The 19,664-nt window shown below is 43.9% G+C and overlaps 8 protein-coding genes and 1 non-coding gene across 9 annotated transcripts; 4 read left to right on the top strand and 5 right to left on the bottom strand.

The window, feature by feature from the left end:
• Window positions 1-102: 102 nt before the first annotated feature.
• O0I10_002572 (calcium-translocating P-type ATPase, PMCA-type) lies at window positions 103-3,471 on the bottom strand (the record flags this gene model as incomplete). The annotated part of the gene is made up of 3 exons (XM_058482653.1): window positions 103-2,923; window positions 2,979-3,072; window positions 3,144-3,471. The coding sequence occupies 3 exons, from the start codon at window positions 3,469-3,471 to the stop codon at window positions 103-105; spliced, it is 3,243 nt and encodes a 1,080-aa protein (XP_058346677.1).
• A 362-nt stretch (window positions 3,472-3,833) lies between these two features.
• Window positions 3,834-5,867, bottom strand: O0I10_002571 (uncharacterized protein; the record flags this gene model as incomplete). Its single annotated transcript, XM_058482652.1, has 1 exon — window positions 3,834-5,867. One exon carries the CDS (start codon window positions 5,865-5,867, stop codon window positions 3,834-3,836), a length of 2,034 nt encoding a protein of 677 aa, XP_058346676.1.
• Window positions 5,868-6,311: 444 nt separating this feature from the next.
• O0I10_002570 (uncharacterized protein) lies at window positions 6,312-8,623 on the top strand (the record flags this gene model as incomplete). Its single annotated transcript, XM_058482651.1, has 11 exons — window positions 6,312-6,443; window positions 6,514-6,567; window positions 6,650-6,765; window positions 6,827-6,968; window positions 7,030-7,092; window positions 7,168-7,287; window positions 7,357-7,485; window positions 7,545-7,793; window positions 7,849-8,197; window positions 8,258-8,363; window positions 8,416-8,623. 11 exons carry the CDS (start codon window positions 6,312-6,314, stop codon window positions 8,621-8,623), a joined length of 1,668 nt encoding a protein of 555 aa, XP_058346675.1.
• Window positions 8,624-8,750: 127 nt separating this feature from the next.
• O0I10_002569 (uncharacterized protein) lies at window positions 8,751-10,260 on the bottom strand (the record flags this gene model as incomplete). Its single annotated transcript, XM_058482650.1, has 8 exons — window positions 8,751-8,836; window positions 8,897-9,157; window positions 9,216-9,382; window positions 9,452-9,506; window positions 9,562-9,847; window positions 9,932-9,994; window positions 10,058-10,076; window positions 10,157-10,260. 8 exons carry the CDS (start codon window positions 10,258-10,260, stop codon window positions 8,751-8,753), a joined length of 1,041 nt encoding a protein of 346 aa, XP_058346674.1.
• A 458-nt stretch (window positions 10,261-10,718) lies between these two features.
• On the top strand, window positions 10,719-10,790 carry O0I10_002568. The gene has a single exon. It is a non-coding gene; the product is annotated as a tRNA-Cys (tRNA).
• A 596-nt stretch (window positions 10,791-11,386) lies between these two features.
• O0I10_002567 (uncharacterized protein) lies at window positions 11,387-12,910 on the top strand (the record flags this gene model as incomplete). The annotated part of the gene is made up of 7 exons (XM_058482649.1): window positions 11,387-11,489; window positions 11,657-11,737; window positions 11,811-11,942; window positions 12,002-12,078; window positions 12,140-12,281; window positions 12,338-12,421; window positions 12,489-12,910. 7 exons carry the CDS (start codon window positions 11,387-11,389, stop codon window positions 12,908-12,910), a joined length of 1,041 nt encoding a protein of 346 aa, XP_058346673.1.
• Window positions 12,911-13,052: 142 nt separating this feature from the next.
• O0I10_002566 (uncharacterized protein) lies at window positions 13,053-13,883 on the bottom strand (the record flags this gene model as incomplete). Its single annotated transcript, XM_058482648.1, has 1 exon — window positions 13,053-13,883. One exon carries the CDS (start codon window positions 13,881-13,883, stop codon window positions 13,053-13,055), a length of 831 nt encoding a protein of 276 aa, XP_058346672.1.
• A 1,604-nt stretch (window positions 13,884-15,487) lies between these two features.
• O0I10_002565 (uncharacterized protein) lies at window positions 15,488-17,599 on the top strand (the record flags this gene model as incomplete). The annotated part of the gene is made up of 4 exons (XM_058482647.1): window positions 15,488-15,670; window positions 15,775-15,891; window positions 15,988-16,121; window positions 16,246-17,599. The coding sequence occupies 4 exons, from the start codon at window positions 15,488-15,490 to the stop codon at window positions 17,597-17,599; spliced, it is 1,788 nt and encodes a 595-aa protein (XP_058346671.1).
• Window positions 17,600-17,769: 170 nt separating this feature from the next.
• O0I10_002564 (uncharacterized protein) lies at window positions 17,770-19,073 on the bottom strand (the record flags this gene model as incomplete). The annotated part of the gene is made up of 5 exons (XM_058482646.1): window positions 17,770-18,026; window positions 18,100-18,263; window positions 18,321-18,640; window positions 18,700-18,781; window positions 18,862-19,073. 5 exons carry the CDS (start codon window positions 19,071-19,073, stop codon window positions 17,770-17,772), a joined length of 1,035 nt encoding a protein of 344 aa, XP_058346670.1.
• Between the last annotated feature and the right edge of the window lie 591 nt (window positions 19,074-19,664).

Raw genomic sequence — 19,664 nt, 5'->3', positions numbered from 1 at the left:
TGCTGGTATTAAACACGTGTATTTTGCATTTTACATCATCCACCTTATTCACTTGATATCAAAGTTGCGTTGCATTACATGATGAGATGAGATGACTTTGGTTTATTTACCATTCTTGACACTGCCATAGTTTACATTATGGATTGGAGCACTTGCCACGGATGAAGCATGGCTACTAGCGTATGAAGAATGACTACCAGGTGCTGAAAAGTTCTCATTGGGATGTTTTGAGGTATGAGGATGGGAAGCTTTGAAATGATGTGCATATTGCTGGGGTTGATGCTCTGGTCCCTGTGCCATTTGATATGATCTACGTAAGGCTGAATAGACTCGCAGCTGTGTACGCACGTGACCGATGGCACCTTCCCAATTGAGACGTGAATAGCTTGTAAGAGGTCTTGCATCTTCATTAAAGCGACGATCGAAACCAAAGCAATCCGGGATCATCCGTATGATCAATCCCACAGGGAGTGACAAGGATCCAATACCAATAGTAATCATCCATTGTTGGAATGTTAATGGTGTGGTGCGAAAAGCGATCCCGCCAAAAGTGACAATGAGGAATTGACCAAGGATGACCAATAATTGCACCAAGAGGAAGATCCAATCATTTGTGATATTAGCAAAAACATTGAGTGAGAGATCGACGCGGCGGCAATTGATCTCATTGAAGATTTGGAGAAAGACAAACATGTTGAACACCATTGTGCGAAGGACAGCTTCATCATGGATGCGGAAGAGCTGTGGACCTGCATAAATGGCAGCGAGATTGACACCAATTTGGAAGAGAGATTGGCCGAGGATCATTTTGACCATGCGATAATTGATGAGATGGGCAAACTTTGATGCAGGCTTGCGATCCAATTGTTCCATGGTGGGTTGTTCAGTGGCGAGAGCGAGAGCCGCCAACGTATCCATAATAAGATTGACCCATAATAGCTGTACAGCGGATAGAACACTTTGGGCTTGTGATGAAGTAGTGGCACTGACAAAGGAAATGACAACAGCAGCAACATTGACAGTGAGCTGAAAAGTAAGGAATTTGCGTACGCCATCATTCACCGTACGACCCCAGAGCAAGGCGCGTAATATGGAATTGAAATTATCATCCATCAGGACAATGTCACTCGCTTCCTTGGCAACTTCAGTACCAGTGACACCCATGCTGAATCCGACATCGGCTAGTTTCAATGCAGGTCCATCATTGACACCATCACCCGTCATTCCCACCACTTGATCGAGCTCTTGTAGCCGTACAACCACCACCGTTTTATCTGTGGGTGTGGATCTTGCAAGTACTTGTAGCCGAGGAATCACATTGCGCTGTTCGTCAGGTGACATGTCTCGAAATTTAGCTGCATTCAAGGCAACTCCTCCACGTGTCAATACACCAGCGCTCTTTGCTATGGCCGTTGCCGTCTTGAGATTATCACCCGTAATCATGCGTACAAACACACCAGCTCGGCGAAAAGCTGCCACTGATTCAACTACACCAGGACGTAATGGATCCATGATACCAACAATGCCAATCAACACCAAGTTTTCAAGCACGGGTTCTTCTTGTTCATTGATTTGCTCATATTCATCAGCATTCATGTCACGATAAGCCAATGCAATGGTACGCAAAGCATCATCGGCATACTTGTCAATCACTTTTTCGCATTGTTGTCGCACGTTGTCATCCAATAATTCAGCGTCGCCATGTGCATTCACGTAACGGCTACAGGATCGTAAAATGATTTCGGATGCACCCTTGGTATGCACACGATAAATGGTATCATTTTCTTCTTTCTTATCTTGTAATGCCAACACTGTAGTCATGCTCTTGCGCTTGGATGAAAATGGATACACCTTGACAACATGCGCTTGATGTCTCACAGCACTGAAATCACCGCCCAATTGCTGTGAAAAGATGAGCAATGCACATTCCGTAGTGGATCCCAAGAACGTGTCGCCATCCTTGTACGCCGTTGAATTGACAGAGATACCTTGAATCACAAGATCGATAACAACAGGGTCCACTTGCTCCATCCATGATGACACTGTATTGTGGTCAAATGCTTCCACACCCAAAGTGCCCTTCACAACGGTCATCCGATTCTCCGTCAACGTGCCGGTTTTATCGGTGCAAATCGTCGTTGCATTGCCCATGATTTCGCATGCTGAGAGTACACGTACAAGGTTGTTATCTTTGAGCATTTGGGTTGTTGCGAATGCCAAGGACATGGTTACTGCCATTGGAAGGCCTTCAGGCACAGCAACTACGATGATGGTGATGGTTTGGATGATAATGTTGATCAAGGTTGACATGATTTTGGGGCCTGTGAGGTTCTCGGTGGTTGCGAAATACTTGATGATCAATGTCACCAGCATGGTAACGGATGCACCAAAGCCAAACTTTGCAATTTGCTCAGCCAACACATCCAACTTCAGTTGCAAAGGCGTACTCTGCTGCTGAGGTCCATTACCACCACCACTGTTATTGGTTCGAAGCGCCATCATGGTCTTGCCATAGAATGCATTTCTGCCAACAGCTATAACGAGTGCATGACCCACACCCTCCAGTACTTTGGATCCTGAAAGGATAAAACAGTCATCTTGCTCATCATTGACTTGGCTTGCGAGACACTTTTTGACAGCTTCAGATTCGCCTGTAGCAGCTGATTCGTCACATGCAAGGTTGTAGCCATCAAGATACAAGCAATCTACTGATACGACGTCCCCTGGCTCCAACATAAGCACGTCGCCAACTACCAATGTGGATGCACAAATCCGTTGCTCTCGACGATCCCGTAATACCGTCACTTTTTTATCCTCGCCTTTGGCATTGAGCTTTTTAAATTGCATCTCTTTTTGATAATCGTTGATCGCATTCGTCAAGATAACAGTAATCACCGCCACAAGAATGGCTGTTCCTTCCACCCTAAATGTATACGTCAATGACTCAATAAATATTCAATTTGAACTTGCGTACATACCATCCAACACGTGGCTCACTAGGTGGATGTTGTGGTGAATAATCCTGCCACACACCAATAACGAGAGATATGGCTGCTGCCACTGTCAACATGACTATGTATAAATAAAATGAGATTAGTATGATGGTTGGGGGTCACAACTACTAGCTATCATGTTTTGCATACTAAGAGTTTTATCATCCGATGCACCGACAATAAGCTGCCATAAAGATTTAGACTTTGCTTCTGGAAGAACGTTGCTGCCAAAGGTATCATGTCGTGCTTTCAAGTCATCATCATTGTTGCCGAGTCCCATCTTTGGGTTAACGTGTAATGATTGACAAATTTGATCAATGCCCCCGAGCCGAACAAGTGCATTGATGTTCTTTGGATCCACTAGGTCCATAAGCTCATCCACCCCGATATCGAAATGATAGGATGCATCATCCTCCATGTCGCGGGGTACGACAGTGGTATGTGATAAAAGAGGACGTCGTTCATCTTCATGTGACATGTGTGTGTGTGTGGTATATTATGGCGGCGGAACAATGAAAAGAAAAGGAAAAAGAAAAGAAATACATAAACATGGGCCAAAAAGAATACATTGATTGTGTCCCCCCGAGCATGGTAGATTATCCTGCTGGTTTCAAAATAATGCTTTATTGAAACCTCGGTTCTTTCTTTCTTCTCTTCCTATCAATCACACCACCACGCGAACACACACACGCACACACACACACACACATTCTCCTTCTTTCATGCTGTACAACGTCACCTAGCCTTTTTTATCCACATCAATACCTTTATGCAATCCTGACAGATCCTGCAAAGAAAAAAAATATCCCGATCACTTTTATTGTGCTACTGCTATTACTACTACAACATTGGTCGATCCAGCAACCGTTTACCATCCACCAACACGCGTTCAACAGAGCCACAGTTGACATGTAGACCGAAGGCAGTGTTATTGTGGTCATTTGCATCATCATTGTTGTTGTCATTTTCTTCTTCGATCAAGCATTTGTTTTCATTGCAAGGCCTAATTCCGAGCACGCGTTCATCTTGTTGAGATAACAGGCTATCGGGTCGGAGATCGTACCATTGATATTTGGAGGATGTAGTTTTGATACCAATGACAGCAAAGCGTTGGAGCCGACCACTGACCTTGACCATTTTGCGATCACAGGTGGGTTGTTCAAACATCATTTGATCGAGCGTGATGGATGTGAGATCGACTTCGGTTGGGATAGGCACCTGTGCACAGCACGTAGATGATCCTCCTCCAATGACGGCACAATGTCTCATTTTCAAAGAGGTGAGTCCAGGTCGTACATGCTTGAAAAAGGTCTCGCTGATAATGGCATGTTGAATCACCAACGTATGCAATCGCACCTCCTTTGTACTTGAATCCTCATCATCCTCATCCAGCTTGTTTTCCTCTTTTTCCAACAAAGGCATGCCATCGAGTGTGAGTGATTCGAGATCAGGACATGCATGCATTAATGCGTCAAGCGAAAAGCTTTCATAGCGAGCGAGTCGTAAATGACGTAAGCATGGCATCGATGTCAAAAAGCGCATAAAGGTCTTGTTGGTAGCTGGCGCAGTGACACATGCTTGCAACGAGAGTGTCACCAAGGTGGAGCAAAAAAACCAGTTACTGCTATCAACGCGCCAAATGGAGTGGATGTTGCATGTCGATCCAAACGTTTCCATTTCAAGCCGACTTTTAAACAAAGCTTCCAAAAAGTGACGTGGCAAATAGAGTTGAAATAGATGGATGGATCGTAGCTGTGTGCATGATTCAAATAAAAGACGTAATGCAGGCAACGCTGCTTGTTTCCATATCCTCCGTGTCCATTTGTATGTCATGAGCATGTCCAGCAAGTCATATTCAAAGGGTCTTTCGCCCACACGATCTTGGTGCTTGGGTCGCATTTCAAGTGCAAAGGCTTCGAGTTGAGGATAATTGCGAGCAGCATAAACGAACCAGTCGCACATGTGCTCTGATAGACCACGGTAGATGGATAAATGAAAATCGACGAGGTGTGGAGCAGCAGGACCAGCTGCCGCTTTTGGAAAGAGTTGTTGGATCAAATCATTGTTGGATGGCTGGTGGTGATGATGATGATGATGGTGATCTTCTTGGTCCAAGTGAGCTTCGGGATCATCGTCATCGTCAGCCAGCTGAATAACGTGATTGGCTTGTGTAATGAAAGTCTCTGCTGAAATCCACACATGCGTAAGTTCTTGACAGTGGGCATGGACTTTATCCATATCGCTGGTATTCCAAGAACCATTGATCCAATTCAAATATAGGTTGGTGAGGCGCGGTAGCTGACTTGTCATCCGCAGCACGCTATCCTTTTCAAGTTGTCGAATAGAGAGGCTCAGCGTAGTCAAACATTGGCTTGGCAACGTCCAACACTTGTCAATGGTTGCTCCCAAGATATTTCGATAAGGGGTATAATATTCATCACTCTGCTGGTGGTGGTGGTGGTGAGGAGAGCTGGTAGTAATAGTAGGAGATGTTGTGGATGATGGTGGTATCGTAAAGGTGGAAACTCTTAATACACGAAGCGAGGGGCATCGACTTGGTAAGGGATGAGCCCACTTTTCCAAGTCGTCTGTGCATAACTGGATATCCAACTCCTTGATGACATCACCCACAGTATCAAGATGTTCGCATAGTTGGATGCATTGGTAAGGGCTGGTGACAGTGACACGCGTGTAGAATAAGGTGGAAAAGACCGAATACCATTGACGACACACGTATAAGCAAGCATAGCGATCCTCAGGAAACAAGTAATTGTCGATGGATAATAATAGGTCGTGTGGTAATAAACCCCAACCTGATAACAATGGTTGTGGTTGTTGTGGTGGTGGATCATCATCATCATGGTGCTGTAACATTGTTGAGTTGTTGAGTGGGATCGAAGAAAAAGGGAGGGAACAAAAGAGAGAGAGAGAGAGAGAGAGAGAGAGAAAGAAAACGAGAAAAAAGAAAGCTAACAATGATTTTATTATTGCTGTCTCAATGAAATCATATGCTTAGTGGTGCACAAGGCAGTTGGCTGATGTGTGTGTGTGAGTGCAGGATGCATAAAGGAATCACTTTGGAGATGGTCACCACCTGGGAACAAGGGAAACGTTCAAGTAAATGGTATGATAGAGGATATCACCCTGGAGATCGTTCTGATAAGTTGCCATGCAAACGAAGGGGACCCCTTAAAGATGATGCGGTAGACATAATATCACCGGTCTGAATCCAATGTGTGTGTGTGGCACCTTCAACCGTATTTTGTATTTCCTTATTCGTCCCTTCGCTTTTCTTTTTCTCTTCTCTGCCTGATGACAATGGTCTTGAACAAGCCAGACGACTATAAACGAAGTCCTGACAGCCAAATGCACGATGACAAGACGGCTGGTCTCGTTGCTGACCACGACGTACGTTCCAAAGACGTGTTTGCTCAATTAGCCGACATGGATGTAGGTGCTGCTTTACCAATAAGCTCCCCTTTATTAGATCTAATGCGCATTGCCCTCCCCCCTTATATAGAATGGCTTCCAATGTCTTTTGGACAAGGTCAAACAGGATATGCAATCGGCCAAGGTAAACCTGATCGACTATGTTATGCAACGTTCCTGAGCGTGGTTGGTTATGCTAACTTACCCCCCCCATCCAATCATGATAGGATGCTATGCTGTTTCTCAGGAAGCGTGCCGCTATTGAAGAGGAATATGGCAAACAAATGGCCAAGCTTGCACAATCAATGGCAGAGTCGTTTGATAAGGCACATCCACGTTCAGGGTATTTATAAGACTCCTTTGCTTGAGATCAACTACTAACGTGATGGGGGATTTACACATAGCACTTATGGCGATGCATGGACCTCTTTCCTCAAAGTACATGAAACGATTGGTGAACAACGTTTGCGTTTCTCTGCCGATATTACAGAAGTCGCCGATGATTTGAATCTGCTAGTGAAGGATACAGAGAAGGGAAGAAAGCAGGTATGTTAGTATGATTGTCTTAGATTGTCATTATTGACATATGTCATTGTCAATCTTATAGGTCAAGGATATTGGTCTTAAACATGAAAAGCAACTCACGGATGCGGATCAAATGTTGGAAAAGGTAGTACATTGAAAAGGGGAATGTGTCTATGTAAGGTGTATGGATGTGAGGTATCCTAATGCTCTTTTTTTCTAGTGTCAACAAAAGTATGAATTGCAAAGTGAAGAATGGCAACGAGCGATACTGCAAAAGAACAATGACCCACTTCATGTACCCAAAAAAGGGCTATTTAAAAACAACAAGACGCAAGCTCAGGTAGGGTAGTAGATTAATGCATGAGGTACATTACCAAAAACAGGTTAATTTATGGTTCCCCATTTCTAGCTCAACAAGATGGAAGAGGATGCACGGGCCAAGGCAACCATGGCAGATCAGAATTATCGACAACAACTACAATCCACCAATGCAGCTCGAAAAGAATACTTCCAAACGCATCTACCAAAGATCTTAACAGTAAGGCTTTTTCACGATCACGACGCATATTACAAGCCATCACTAACGAGGAATTGTAGAATCTGAAGGATGTGGGAGATGAATGCTGTGTGGCTCTGAGATATCAATTGGCTCGCTATGCATACATTTTCGAACAAGGATTGACAGCGGATGGTCTTGCTCTTGATAATGATGATGGTCTTGGATTGCGGTCGTTGACCGAAAAGATTGACAAGGATGCGGATATGGCCGACTTTATCAAATCCTACAGCAGCCGAAGCAGCGGTCGTACTTATAAGAGTGATATCCCATACAAGGAGTATAGCATGGTATGTATAGATGGAAATTGGGGAGAGGAAGAGGAGTACTCATTGATTGCCATAGTCTGCTAGCGCCCTCGCTGTACTTAATCCCAATCCTGTATTCGGCGTGGATCTCAACATGTTGATGGAACGTGATCGAGAAGAGGTGCCATTGATTTTGACAAAGTGTACGGAGGCGGTGGAAACATACGGCCTTAACACAGTGGGAATCTATCGGTTGTCTGGAGTCAATACCCAAATCCAAAAACTCAGGGCAGCCTTTGATCGTGATTGTCGTGGGGTGAACTTGATGACTGAAGAATACATCTCGGATATCAACAACATTACAAGCGTCCTCAAGCTATGGTTCCGAGAATTGCCTGATCCTTTATTCCCTCGTTCAACTTATCAACACTTTTTGGCAGCTGCAAGTACGTAAAAAAAAGCACCCATGCACATGCTGTGGTTTACTCACCACCCTTTTTGTTTAGAAATTGAGGATGAACAAATGCGTGTGCTTGGTTTACATACGATCATCAATGACTTGCCTGATGCCCATTACGCGACTCTCAAACATTTAATGTGCCATTTGGACAAGTAAGGATTGGAACAAAAGTGATTGGATCATAAGCTCACCATAATACGTTAGGGTACAACAACATCAACGATACAACAAGATGGGCTCATCCAACCTTGCCACCATCTTTGGTTTGACGCTTATGGGCAATGAATCAAGCGGTATGAGCAGTACATTGGATTCTCAAGATAGCGAAAGATTGGCAGAGACTCAATGGCAAGTCAAGGTGGTGCAAACGATTCTCGATAATTATAGTCTTATTTTCGAACCCGATGAATAATGATTTCAACCTATCCATCCATCCATTCACCCATTCATTTTTATCCCCCATCTCCCTCTTTGATTTTGGTTTTGTAATGTAAAAGAATATATTGGGAAAGGAAAAAAAACAAAGATATCCACATTCTCTAATCTTCCTCCATGGCATCTGAATTTCTTTCTCTCTGCCGACGCTTGGCTTGTTCTCCAAAGGCACTTAACAAAGATTCAAAATCTAAATGATGACCATGTCAATGATTTGGGCATTTATAGAACCATCCACCTGAATACTTACTGTTGTGGGCCGACGAACCCAATCCAATCTCTGAAGCAACAGTGTTCAATTCACCATTCTCACATGCAACACGCAAAGTGGACAATGCTCGTTGAAATTCTTGGCTTGAAACAAGTTGTCGTACTTGATCGGATGATTGCTCACCAGAAGGTTGCGTGATGGATGGGAAAAGAGCTGAGAACAATTCGCTGTCGTTGATAAGAGGTGTAAGGGACTCGGAAATGAGATTGTCAGACAAGGTTATTGAGGTATCTTGGGTTTCTATGACAACATTGTGAGTTGATGTTATGATCCAAATGCCTGCCGGATTGCTTCTTACCTGGTGCTTGTACGCCCATAAGAGCATTTCGCACTTGCTCAAGCTGAGCAGGGGTGACATTGGTAGATTGACGGTTGTTGCTGCTATCATGTTCTTCCGTTCGTTCACCTTGATCCTGATCAACGGGGCCATCACCACCCGAAGGAACAGACAAAGGAATTGTACCACTACATGGATAAAAAAAGGATGAATACGTTTGCTTACATGATGGTGATGATGATCCAATTTCCCATTACCCAAAACCACCGGCCGTCTGAAGGAATTGCAAAATGTTTTCACGAGAGATGCCATCTATAAAGGTGGAATGAGTATCCTTGTTGTATAGATACAATGATGAAAGTATTACCTGAACCACCCAAAAGTTGCATCATATCAGCGGGGGAGTTGCCACCAAGGTTGACATCGATACCAGGCATCCTGCTCGAACCACTTGCACTTTCCATAGCAGCTTGTGGGTCATTGATCAACAAGTTGACACGAGAGACGTTTTCCTCATCCTTTTCATCACTCTTGCTTTGCATCCAAAAGAACAATTTCTGGTTGGAAGACTTGAACTTCAATAGATAGACACGTCCCGTAGTACATTCGTTGACACGCACAAACTCGGCCTCGTCTGGAAAGATAATCAAATCCTATTATCATATCATAGTTGAGTCATTCCATCGACACCCTGGATCCTTTTCCTCATTTGACACAGATGAGCTGTTGTTGCCTACCTCTTCGGGTTCAGTCGACGCTTTACGTTCTTTCCAATAAAAGTGCATAAGCTGATCCTCGCTCTAATGCCAAGGGTGTCAGCGATTGATACGCATCGTCGTCGTCTTTGTGCCCTGTGTGCTAACCTGATCCATATACACTGTTCTATTAATGGGGGTGGGGGAAATAGATAGGTGAGTGCCATGCAATGCTGACGCGTCCATTCCAAAGTCGTGGTAGATTACCCTTTACGCAAGTCAGGCTTTAACATGTTGCCTTCACGAATGCATTTTCCTGCGTTGAACTGCACCAAGTGCTTGGGTCGCTGTGCTGTAGGGAAAAGAGACATGGTAGAAAAGAAACCTGCATAACAACTGCCAGCTGCACACAGCAACTGAAATTCCATCCCGCTCCCACACAACTCACCCACCCACTCTTTTCCTATACGTGACCCACCACCACAACCACCATTCATCTACCCTATTCCTTCATCACCTATTCAATCCAATTCATTGTAACATTGCATTCATTCATAAATGTATCATACACCATAATACAGGATCATACATGACGTATCCCCTTGTATCAGATATGAGCATCTAAACTACGCCTATTCAAATTGATATTCAACTCGATTCGAAATCTTTCGAGAACAAATTAATCTTCATCCACCTTCCTAATAACCTTTCCAAACACACCATTAGACTCGTTGCGTCGTCCGCTATTGAATGGTACCAAGAAAACGGCACATTTCCTTTTTAGGAAATTGGCGTGTTGCTATAGCAACTCGCGGTTTCACCGACAGTTGGAGTTATAACTCAGTGGCAGAGTGGAAGATTGCAGATCTTCTGGTCCCGTGTTCGATCCACGGTGGCTCCTATATTTTTGCCCAAGCTCGGTGGCGATCAAAATTTGTTTTTTTTTGTATCTCTTTACTTTATTGGGATAATTAGATTATTGTCATTGAAGAAACGGGCGATTTTGGATGGTTGGGGAAGGAGAAAAGAGGGGGGAAAAGATGATAGATAATGCAAGTTGTCGGCGTTTCTGAGAAGATAGATTGCAAAACCAGCAGAGGTGTAGTAGTAAGCAGAGAATGAATGGATGCAACGCGTCGTTTGTTTGAAGATACAATTGTTTCACGGGGAATACAAAGAGATAAGGTAAGGGTTTTCACAATGACAAGGGAACCAAAAGCAAGCTTATATCCCGAGCAAAAGAAAATTTTGGGGGTGGGGGGTTTGGCTTGGGAAGGGCTCGCAGCCGATAGTCGTACTGTTTTTCCTCTTTTACTGCTTTACCCTCTTGCGCGCGCATTCAATCCATCGATCGATCAGCTCGTTCACTACTCACTTTTTTATACTCTTACAACCTACGATTCCTATATATATATAACAGCTACTCGTATTGTATACCTTCGCCCAATAACCTGCAACCACTCCATGCCAACATTGACCCGCTTGTCTTTTTCTAGCATGGGCCAAACACTCTCAGAGCCAATTGTCGACAAAAAGTCGAGTCGCGACCACAATGATCGGTTTGCTTACGGTGCATCGGCCATGCAGGGCTGGCGATTGAGTATCCTTTTTTATACATGATATCACAAGGTCGTCGTCGTCGTTTCCCCCCAGGTCATAGCAACTTGCCATATTGGTTGCTTGACTGGGGCACGTCGTCGATGTGTATCCATCATCGTCATCATTACAATATCAATTTATCTTAACCCGATATCCACTTTTCAATAGCCATGGAAGATGCTCACACGACATTGCTTAAGCTTGACGACACAGACGCGAGTTTTTTCGGAGTGTATGATGGACACGGCGGTAATGATTTTCATGCACCAATATCAATTCATCAAATAAGCTCACACACATACATACATACATACATACATAGGCGCCACCATTGCACAATACACTGGACAATCACTCCATAAAAAGATTCGAGGATCGCAGTATTTCGACCAAAAAGAGTACAAAAAAGCACTCAAGGACGGCTTTCTTTCCATTGATAGGGAGTTGAGTGAAGGTATGGATATCAATGAGGAAATAGAATGCATTCGCTGATAAAAGATTTGATGTATACAGATAGCAATTTCGCATACGACCCATCTGGATGTACAGCTGTCACTGCTTTGATCACACCTGACAACCGCGTCTTGGTGGTAAGATGACAAAAAGGAGTACAAGGGAGCAAATGGAAGGAGGCTAATTGCACTTTGTTAGGCCAATGCAGGAGATTCTCGGTCCGTTATCAGTGTCAAGGGAAAATCAAAGGCATTATCCTATGATCACAAGCCAGTGGATCGTGCAGAATCACAACGTATCATTGCAGCTGGAGGCTTTGTTGAGTTTGGACGTGTAAACGGTAAGGAAATCATAAAGCGATCCTTCGTCATAGCTCAACGTCATGCACTACGCTAGGCAATCTTGCTCTTTCTCGGGCTATTGGTGACTTTGAATTCAAGCAAAATGATAGCCTTCCCCAAGAAGAACAAGTTGTGACATGTAAGTGTGGGATGGGAGGAGTTGGCGGTATGAGGTGACAAGAATTTGACCCATGGATGGATGATAGGCAATCCTGATATTATTGAACATCCTTTGACCGATGATGATGAGTTTCTTATTCTTGCATGTGATGGTATCTGGGATTGCATGACGAACCAACAAGCGGTTGACTTTGTACGGGAAGAGCTTGCCAACAAGACGCCTTTGGATGAAATTTGTGAATTGATGATGGATCATTGCCTTGCACCTGATACTGAAGTGGGCGGTTTGGGCTGCGACAACATGTCAATTATCATTGTTGGTATCCTCAATGGCAAGACGATGGACGAATGGTACAACTGGATTGCATCGCGTGTATCGTCAGATAAGCCCAAAGTGGATGCGCTCGGTAATAATATCGTGTCATCTGATGTGGAGGCCGAAGAAGAACGAGAAGAGCAACATCAAGAAATTCTCGAGACTACCCCGATCCAAGAAAAACAAGCATAAGTTTCCCACTATCATAGTTGTTGAATACCGCATTCATCTCCTTCCCATGTTGAATTATCAATTGTTTCCTTTTCCATGTGCTGTATGCGAATTTGGTTTCTTTTATATATATATAGATATCTTTTTAGGTATACATTCATGACTACAGATCAGCTTTTGCATGTGGTTTTTGAGTAATAACAGGCATTGGATTATCGTCATCCACAGTGATTTGATGTGGACATAGCCGTTCAGTGTGGGCTTCTTGTGATGATGGTAACGTGGCTGCTGGTTCAGGTGTATTGGGCGATTGACTATTATTCGTGGCAAATACCCAACCTGATGAAAATACAATCGATGGCTGTCGCTCATCCGAAGGCGATTGTGAATGTCGGCGTCTTTGTTTGGTATCTAAGGGTGGCGGCTTGGGTGGTGGTGTGCTTTGGTATTGTTGCTGTTGTGCATGCATTGGTTGTTGCTGCTCTGCAGATGCAGGTTGTATATCGTCGTATGGTGACATGGGTGGGGGTTTGGATAATCGATGTTGTAAACCACTATCAGCATCATTGACGTGTACAATGACATTCTTTTCTTCACCATGAGAGAGGTCGCGATGTTGTTGTTTCGGTTGTTGAAACCATGTCATGAAGGAGGTCCATCCATTAATGGTTTGAGTCCGCTGCTCATCATTGAGACGTTTACGGATACGTGAGCAATGGATAATACAACATGTGATGATAACAAGGATAACGACCAGCGCTACTACCAATGGCCCAATGGTGGATGGTGCCATTGAAGACGATGAGTTGTCTGATGATTGTAAGGATGATGATGATGATGATGTCTGAGAAGTAATTTCAGATGGGCGAGCATTGGTAAGATCGTGACCAGATGATGGCGTAGGAGTTGATTGATTGTGCATTGTTTTTGGATCAGGGCTCTCATCCTCATCTGGCTCATTTTCATCTGGTTCATATTCAGGTCGTGGGCTCATGATGCTGTGGAAAGGAAAAGTAAAGAAAAGAAAAGAGCAAAAAGATTTCAGTAACTCCCAATCTAACCCCCTTATATATTTGGCGCTGTAGGGTAGTGCATAAACACAACCACCACACCCACACCTATTTATCTAAGTATGCTGTAAACAGCTCATTTGAATATCTTTTAGTGACAACAATGCATTTGAACTAGCTGGTTTCTATTTTTGCGCTGTGGATTTTATATACGCTGCGATGATGATGTTTGATTGTTTGGATCGTGGGACGTGTGGTGGATCAAGGAGAAGCACAAAGCAATGCTTTCCGATTCTGCCACAAACAGCCATAGATGGTAATACCATGCCGCTCCACCATCACAAACATGCACATGCTGCATTTTCTTTCTACTCGCACGGAAACCCAACAACGTTATGAAGTGAACCTTTGTTCTCGTTGCTACCCAACAACATGGATACAGCTTGCGCTTGTATGTTGTCAATGGCAACCACGGTAATGTAGGATACGGTTAGATGACGTATGTATGTTCGCGTATGCAGCAAAGCAAAGGAAAGCGTATGATGGGTGGCACACGTTGTTTGCCGATCCCTGATCGTTTTAGTGTCATGGCAACAAATTTATGGTGGAAGATCTGCTCAAGCCGTTTATGGTGCGTACTCGTAAACAAGAAGCATAAAGTGTTCCCGGGCTATGGTAGCTGTTATGGTAGCTGTAGCAGTGAATGGGTAATAAACATTTTTCACATGATGGCATAGGTAATCCAATGTTACAGAATTCATGCAAAATGGTGTATTATGTCCTCAGACGTCTTCGTGTTTATGTCCCTTCATCATGCTTGTATACCGCCATCTCGTACCAGATATGATTGCAGCTAACTACCCTATTTGGTTATTGGTGATAGAGGAGGCTTACACGAGAAAGTAGATTATAACACCTATATTGCTCTTTGACCTAACAGCTCCTTTGTGAACCATCGGATGCAATATGCTGATGAAAGATCATCTAGCATATACAGGATTCCCAATAACGCGTGTCATTTGGTACCTAATACGGTGCACTGGGCTCCTGTTTTCTGAAGCCCGTCACTCGTGGTGATCGCCCCAACCGATAAAAGTACAAGGTTTCACAATGCCAACTTTCAGCTCCTGCAACTAACCAATGAGACAAGGTGGAGATAAGCAGAAACGAAAAAAAGAAGGGCTGGTGATCTTAAGCAAATGGCATCCACTTTCATATGTAAGCACCACTGTCACAGAAAAAAAAACGATTGTGCTTGTGCTGCAACCATAAATGCACTTTTAGGTTTTTAACGGCGAAACGGAGATAGAGCCATGTGGCCAGTGAGGCAGACCCTCGTCCATGGAGAATATGCCTTTAATGGCGCGAGATGTGAAACCAGCCAATGAAAAGGTCTTTTCTTTAGTGGCATCATCTCTCAACGATCGCATTTCTTTCTTTCTTTCCACTCTCTTCCCATTTATCTCTTTTTACCTTTGCCGGATAAATAGTCGCCGAGCTTGACACTTTGTGGAGACGTCACCTTTGATATATACACCTCTATATCCTCTTCCTATCTAAATCATTCATATCTTTTTGCTATCACCCAATGCCTGCCATGCATCCGATGAAACCTCTAGAGGAATATGATATATCGCCAACTACCGGATTTTTGCCCCCTGAGCCCCCGTTGAGACGTCTACCCGATCCTTACTTTGCACCTTGGGAATCCATGATGGATGACTTTAACGGCTTGCTTTTAGCTGGAAAGCTAAGACGCAGTGTCGAGAAGGTATTGTTTACATTCCATCATAGACAACATTGAAAAAGGGGGAGGACTCTAAAACACGCACTGACGATTGTGTATGTGCACACACCATGATGGAATGATTTTAGATGCCGATGCTCGATTATCGTCGATTGAAAACAACACCAGAGTATCGTCGTGCATTTCTTGTGCTGTGCATGATCTCGCATGGTTACGTGTGGGGCAAGCACGAAAAGACATCTGAGGTATGGTGTTTCTCTCTCTCTCTTCTTCCACCTTCTATTTTGGGCTTGCTTGTTCACATCAATTCTGACAACTTTTTTCCCACGCATTGCACACAGACATTACCTGCGAACCTTGCCGTGCCATGGACTGGTATTGCAAATCACCTGGGATTATGTCCTGTGGTATGTAATGCAGCTGTTGTCCTATGGAATTATCGTTTATTGGATGAAGATGGACCAATCGACTTGAGGTAAATATGCAATGCAATGGGGGACCAGTGATATCATATACGTATATCAAGCTTGCCTTTTTCCGTACATGTGGTGTGTTCATGGGTTAATCATCATTCTCGTGTTTCCTATACAAAATTGTAGCAACTTGGCAGCACTTGCAACCTATTCGGGATCGCTTGATGAGTCGTGGTTCTACCTTGTGACCACTGCTATTGAAAGTGCGGGAGCACCAAGCATTACTGCAATTGTAAATGCCATCAACCATATCCATGAGAACAATCAGGTGGCTCTTTTGAATGACCTGGAAACAATTCGAAACTCTTTATCGACCATGAACGACGTGTTACAGCGCATGTACGAAAAGTGTGACCCTTACGTCTTTTATTGGAAGATCCGTCCTTATTTGGCTGGTTGGGAAAACATGGCAGAAGCAGGATTGCCTTTTGGTCTGATATACGAAGGCGTTGACTCATTGTGGGATTCAGAGACTGATGAGTATGCCGATATGAGCCATCTTTCGGAAGGAGAGCGATTATTACGCCAATATCGACGCTATGCAGGTGGTAGTGCAGCACAAAGTAGCCTGATTGCAACACTTGATGTTGCACTAGGTGTCGCTCATTATCCCACGGGTGAGAAAAGTACAAAGACGGCGGCGGCAGGTACAACACCACCCAATGACACTGGCATTAAGGATCGATACAAAGGTTTGCCCACGCCTAATCCAGCTGATGAACTTCACCAAAACAATGATGATGATCAGCAGCCATCCACACCTCAAATTTACAAAAAGTCATCGGCTCCACCTTTTGTGCGCACCAATCGTAACGCATTCCTTAGCGCTATGCGTGCCTATATGCCAAGACCCCATCGTGAGTTTTTGGAGGATCTTGAAACAGCATGCAACATTCGCCCCTATATGATGCAGCTTCAAGAACACAAGCACACATTGACCGATAATGAAAAGGACTTGATCAAGGTGTATAATGAAATTTTGGGCTTGCTCAAAAACTTCCGCGATATCCACGTCCGCATCGTTACCTTGTACATTGTCAACCAAGCACGCAAGGGACCTAACATTGCACATGGCGGCTTTGCTATCGACACGGGCGATGTCAGCGAGCCTGTTGCTAAAAAGACAAAGGTGGAACACAATGTCTTGTACCCACAAACAGCCCTTGAAACAGAACCCCATATTCGTGAAGGATCCTTGTCGGCCAAGGTCAGTAAGATCTTCCCTGAATTAGGTCTTGCAAAGTATGTGGATCCAAAGACTGGTGTTGTACGTGGAACGGGTGGTACCAATGTGCTTCCTTTCTTGAAACAATCACGTGATGAGACCGCTGATGCCAAGATTGATATATCCTCCTCCTCTTCTTCTTCCTCCTCAAAGGCAGTTGCCTCTAATGAAATGGAAGATCAAACAAGCACCTCTTCCAGTACCCTTGGTAAACGCCCTCGTAGATCATGGCGTGATTGGTTCAGTGTGCGTTAAAAAGAACATTTGCCCCTCTATTTATCCCCTATTTACCAGAGCCATTTCATATTCAACCCCACTCTCACATTCATCCACACACAAACGCATCACTTGTAATATCCCAATATTGTATCATACGAGGAGACACACACGCACACACACATACGTAGTTTTCTTGTTGAATGACTTTATGATGCCGTCAGAGAAAATTCATAGCATACAGTATGTTGATTGGTATTGACTATCTCTAACGGTGTTGTTGTCTGATCGAATTCCCAATCGATATCCCGAGCACCCAGTTCTTCTTTGGTCACTTCATCCATGTTTGGGTCTTTTCCTCGTTCCGCTGCTTGTTCATTGATCTTGATCTTAATCTCTGTATATCTTTCTCGATCTTGTCGTGTGCTGCTGGTGATGTATAGATCCAAAACTTGTAAACATACGTCTAAAGGATATACCCTTAAGTTATCCTCTGTAGCATTCATCATTGCCATCCTCTCCCATATATATATACATACCTTCAATATCTTCCATACGTGAACAAAAAAATTGATCCCATGGTTGTCCTTTTGCCAATCCTTCAAACGAGGGGTCTGTGCTCTTGATTAACATGGATGCCAAGTAGATGCAACCGGCAGCAATCGTGTGGGCAGGGTATTCAATGCATAATGGAATCTGGTAACTGACAACAAGGATGAATAACACGTGATAACACAACATCCGGGTCCATGGAACATACCTATTGACTGCAAGCTTGTATGCTTCTTGTGCCAATCTTTTGCCATCAACCAAGGGTGGTGTTTGCATAGCTTCGATCCACTTTACGAATTTGACAACATAGCTGTATGGATGGGGTTGCTGATAGTCGAAACAAATGGATTCCATGACCAATTTCTCATATCCCATAATCTTGCGTTTGCGTTCCTCTGAAACATGCTCAGGATCCAACTCGGCACTTTGAGGATGTCGCACACTGTGAGCAGCTACGAGGATGTCTCGAAGGTTCTTGAATGTCTCTTCAATCTTGCACGCCACAAAGATACACGTGATACTGATTTCCTATAACAGCCTTGTCAATAAAGATCCCCAACATACTCATTCAGGATATATATACATACCTGTGGTGGGTATTCACGAATCGAGTAGTACAAGTAAAATCGGTGATAGAGACCTTGAGCTGTACTGGTTGTGGCCTGAGGACTAGTGATAAAGCGTGTCAATACAACATCGTTCCTGGCATGGAGTCAAGGATCCAACGGTCATCGCACTCCAAGACTTACAATCCAATCTTTCGGCATACTTGTTGAATAAATTTACAGGAAGCAATACGAACAGTGGTCTCCTTGGTCGATATTCCAGAAGCTGATCGTTTGAGATTGGAGAGCGTTGCTAATTGACGTTTGGTGAAATAAGGACGGTAGCGACGTCTGAATGCTGCTCCTGAAGTAATTCGTACGGGTGTTGAAGGGTTTGCTGGTGGTGATCCACTCATTGTGTAGAGCTGTGGAAGTAATAAAGAGAGAAGGGGAGGAGAGAGAGAAAAGGTACAACGTGTACGCACCCCGAGAAAATTGACTTGACGCATGAATCCGCTTTCATTCTTTTTCGTCACTAAGGCTTATAGATAGACGCCCCCGCACTCCTCCATATGCCAATCCATTTGCATTTGCCTATCAATGTAGTTGCGTTGGTGTTATCCAATTAAAAGTATTGCCATAGGATTAGATTGTCTTTACCCATTAGGGCGTAGTAACATTATACATTTCGGAAGCAGTTTTGCGCGAAAAACATGTCTCGCATCAAATAGGTTGTCATGGGGGTAGTAATGAAACAAAGACTCGGTTGATGAATTGCTTGGCATCGTTGTTGCTGGATGATTGATTGTCTTCTGCGTTTGTTGTGAAACATCTTCATTGTATCCATGTGTGTCCGACAATGAGCCGTTTACGGATCATTAGATTACATTCAATGGGCGAGGACAAAGGATACCGGTAAAGCCGAGTATCACTAATGGCTGACTACTAGTATTATTAGGATATTACGATAAGACAAACAAGCCATGTGTCACAATGCTGTCAAGAAA

This window comes from Lichtheimia ornata (assembly GCF_029851405.1).
Source record: "Lichtheimia ornata isolate CBS 291.66 chromosome Unknown scaffold00007, whole genome shotgun sequence".
Taxonomy (NCBI): domain Eukaryota; kingdom Fungi; phylum Mucoromycota; class Mucoromycetes; order Mucorales; family Lichtheimiaceae; genus Lichtheimia; species Lichtheimia ornata.
Note: the sequence above shows the minus strand (reverse complement) of the source record. Positions and strands in the feature narration are given on the sequence as shown.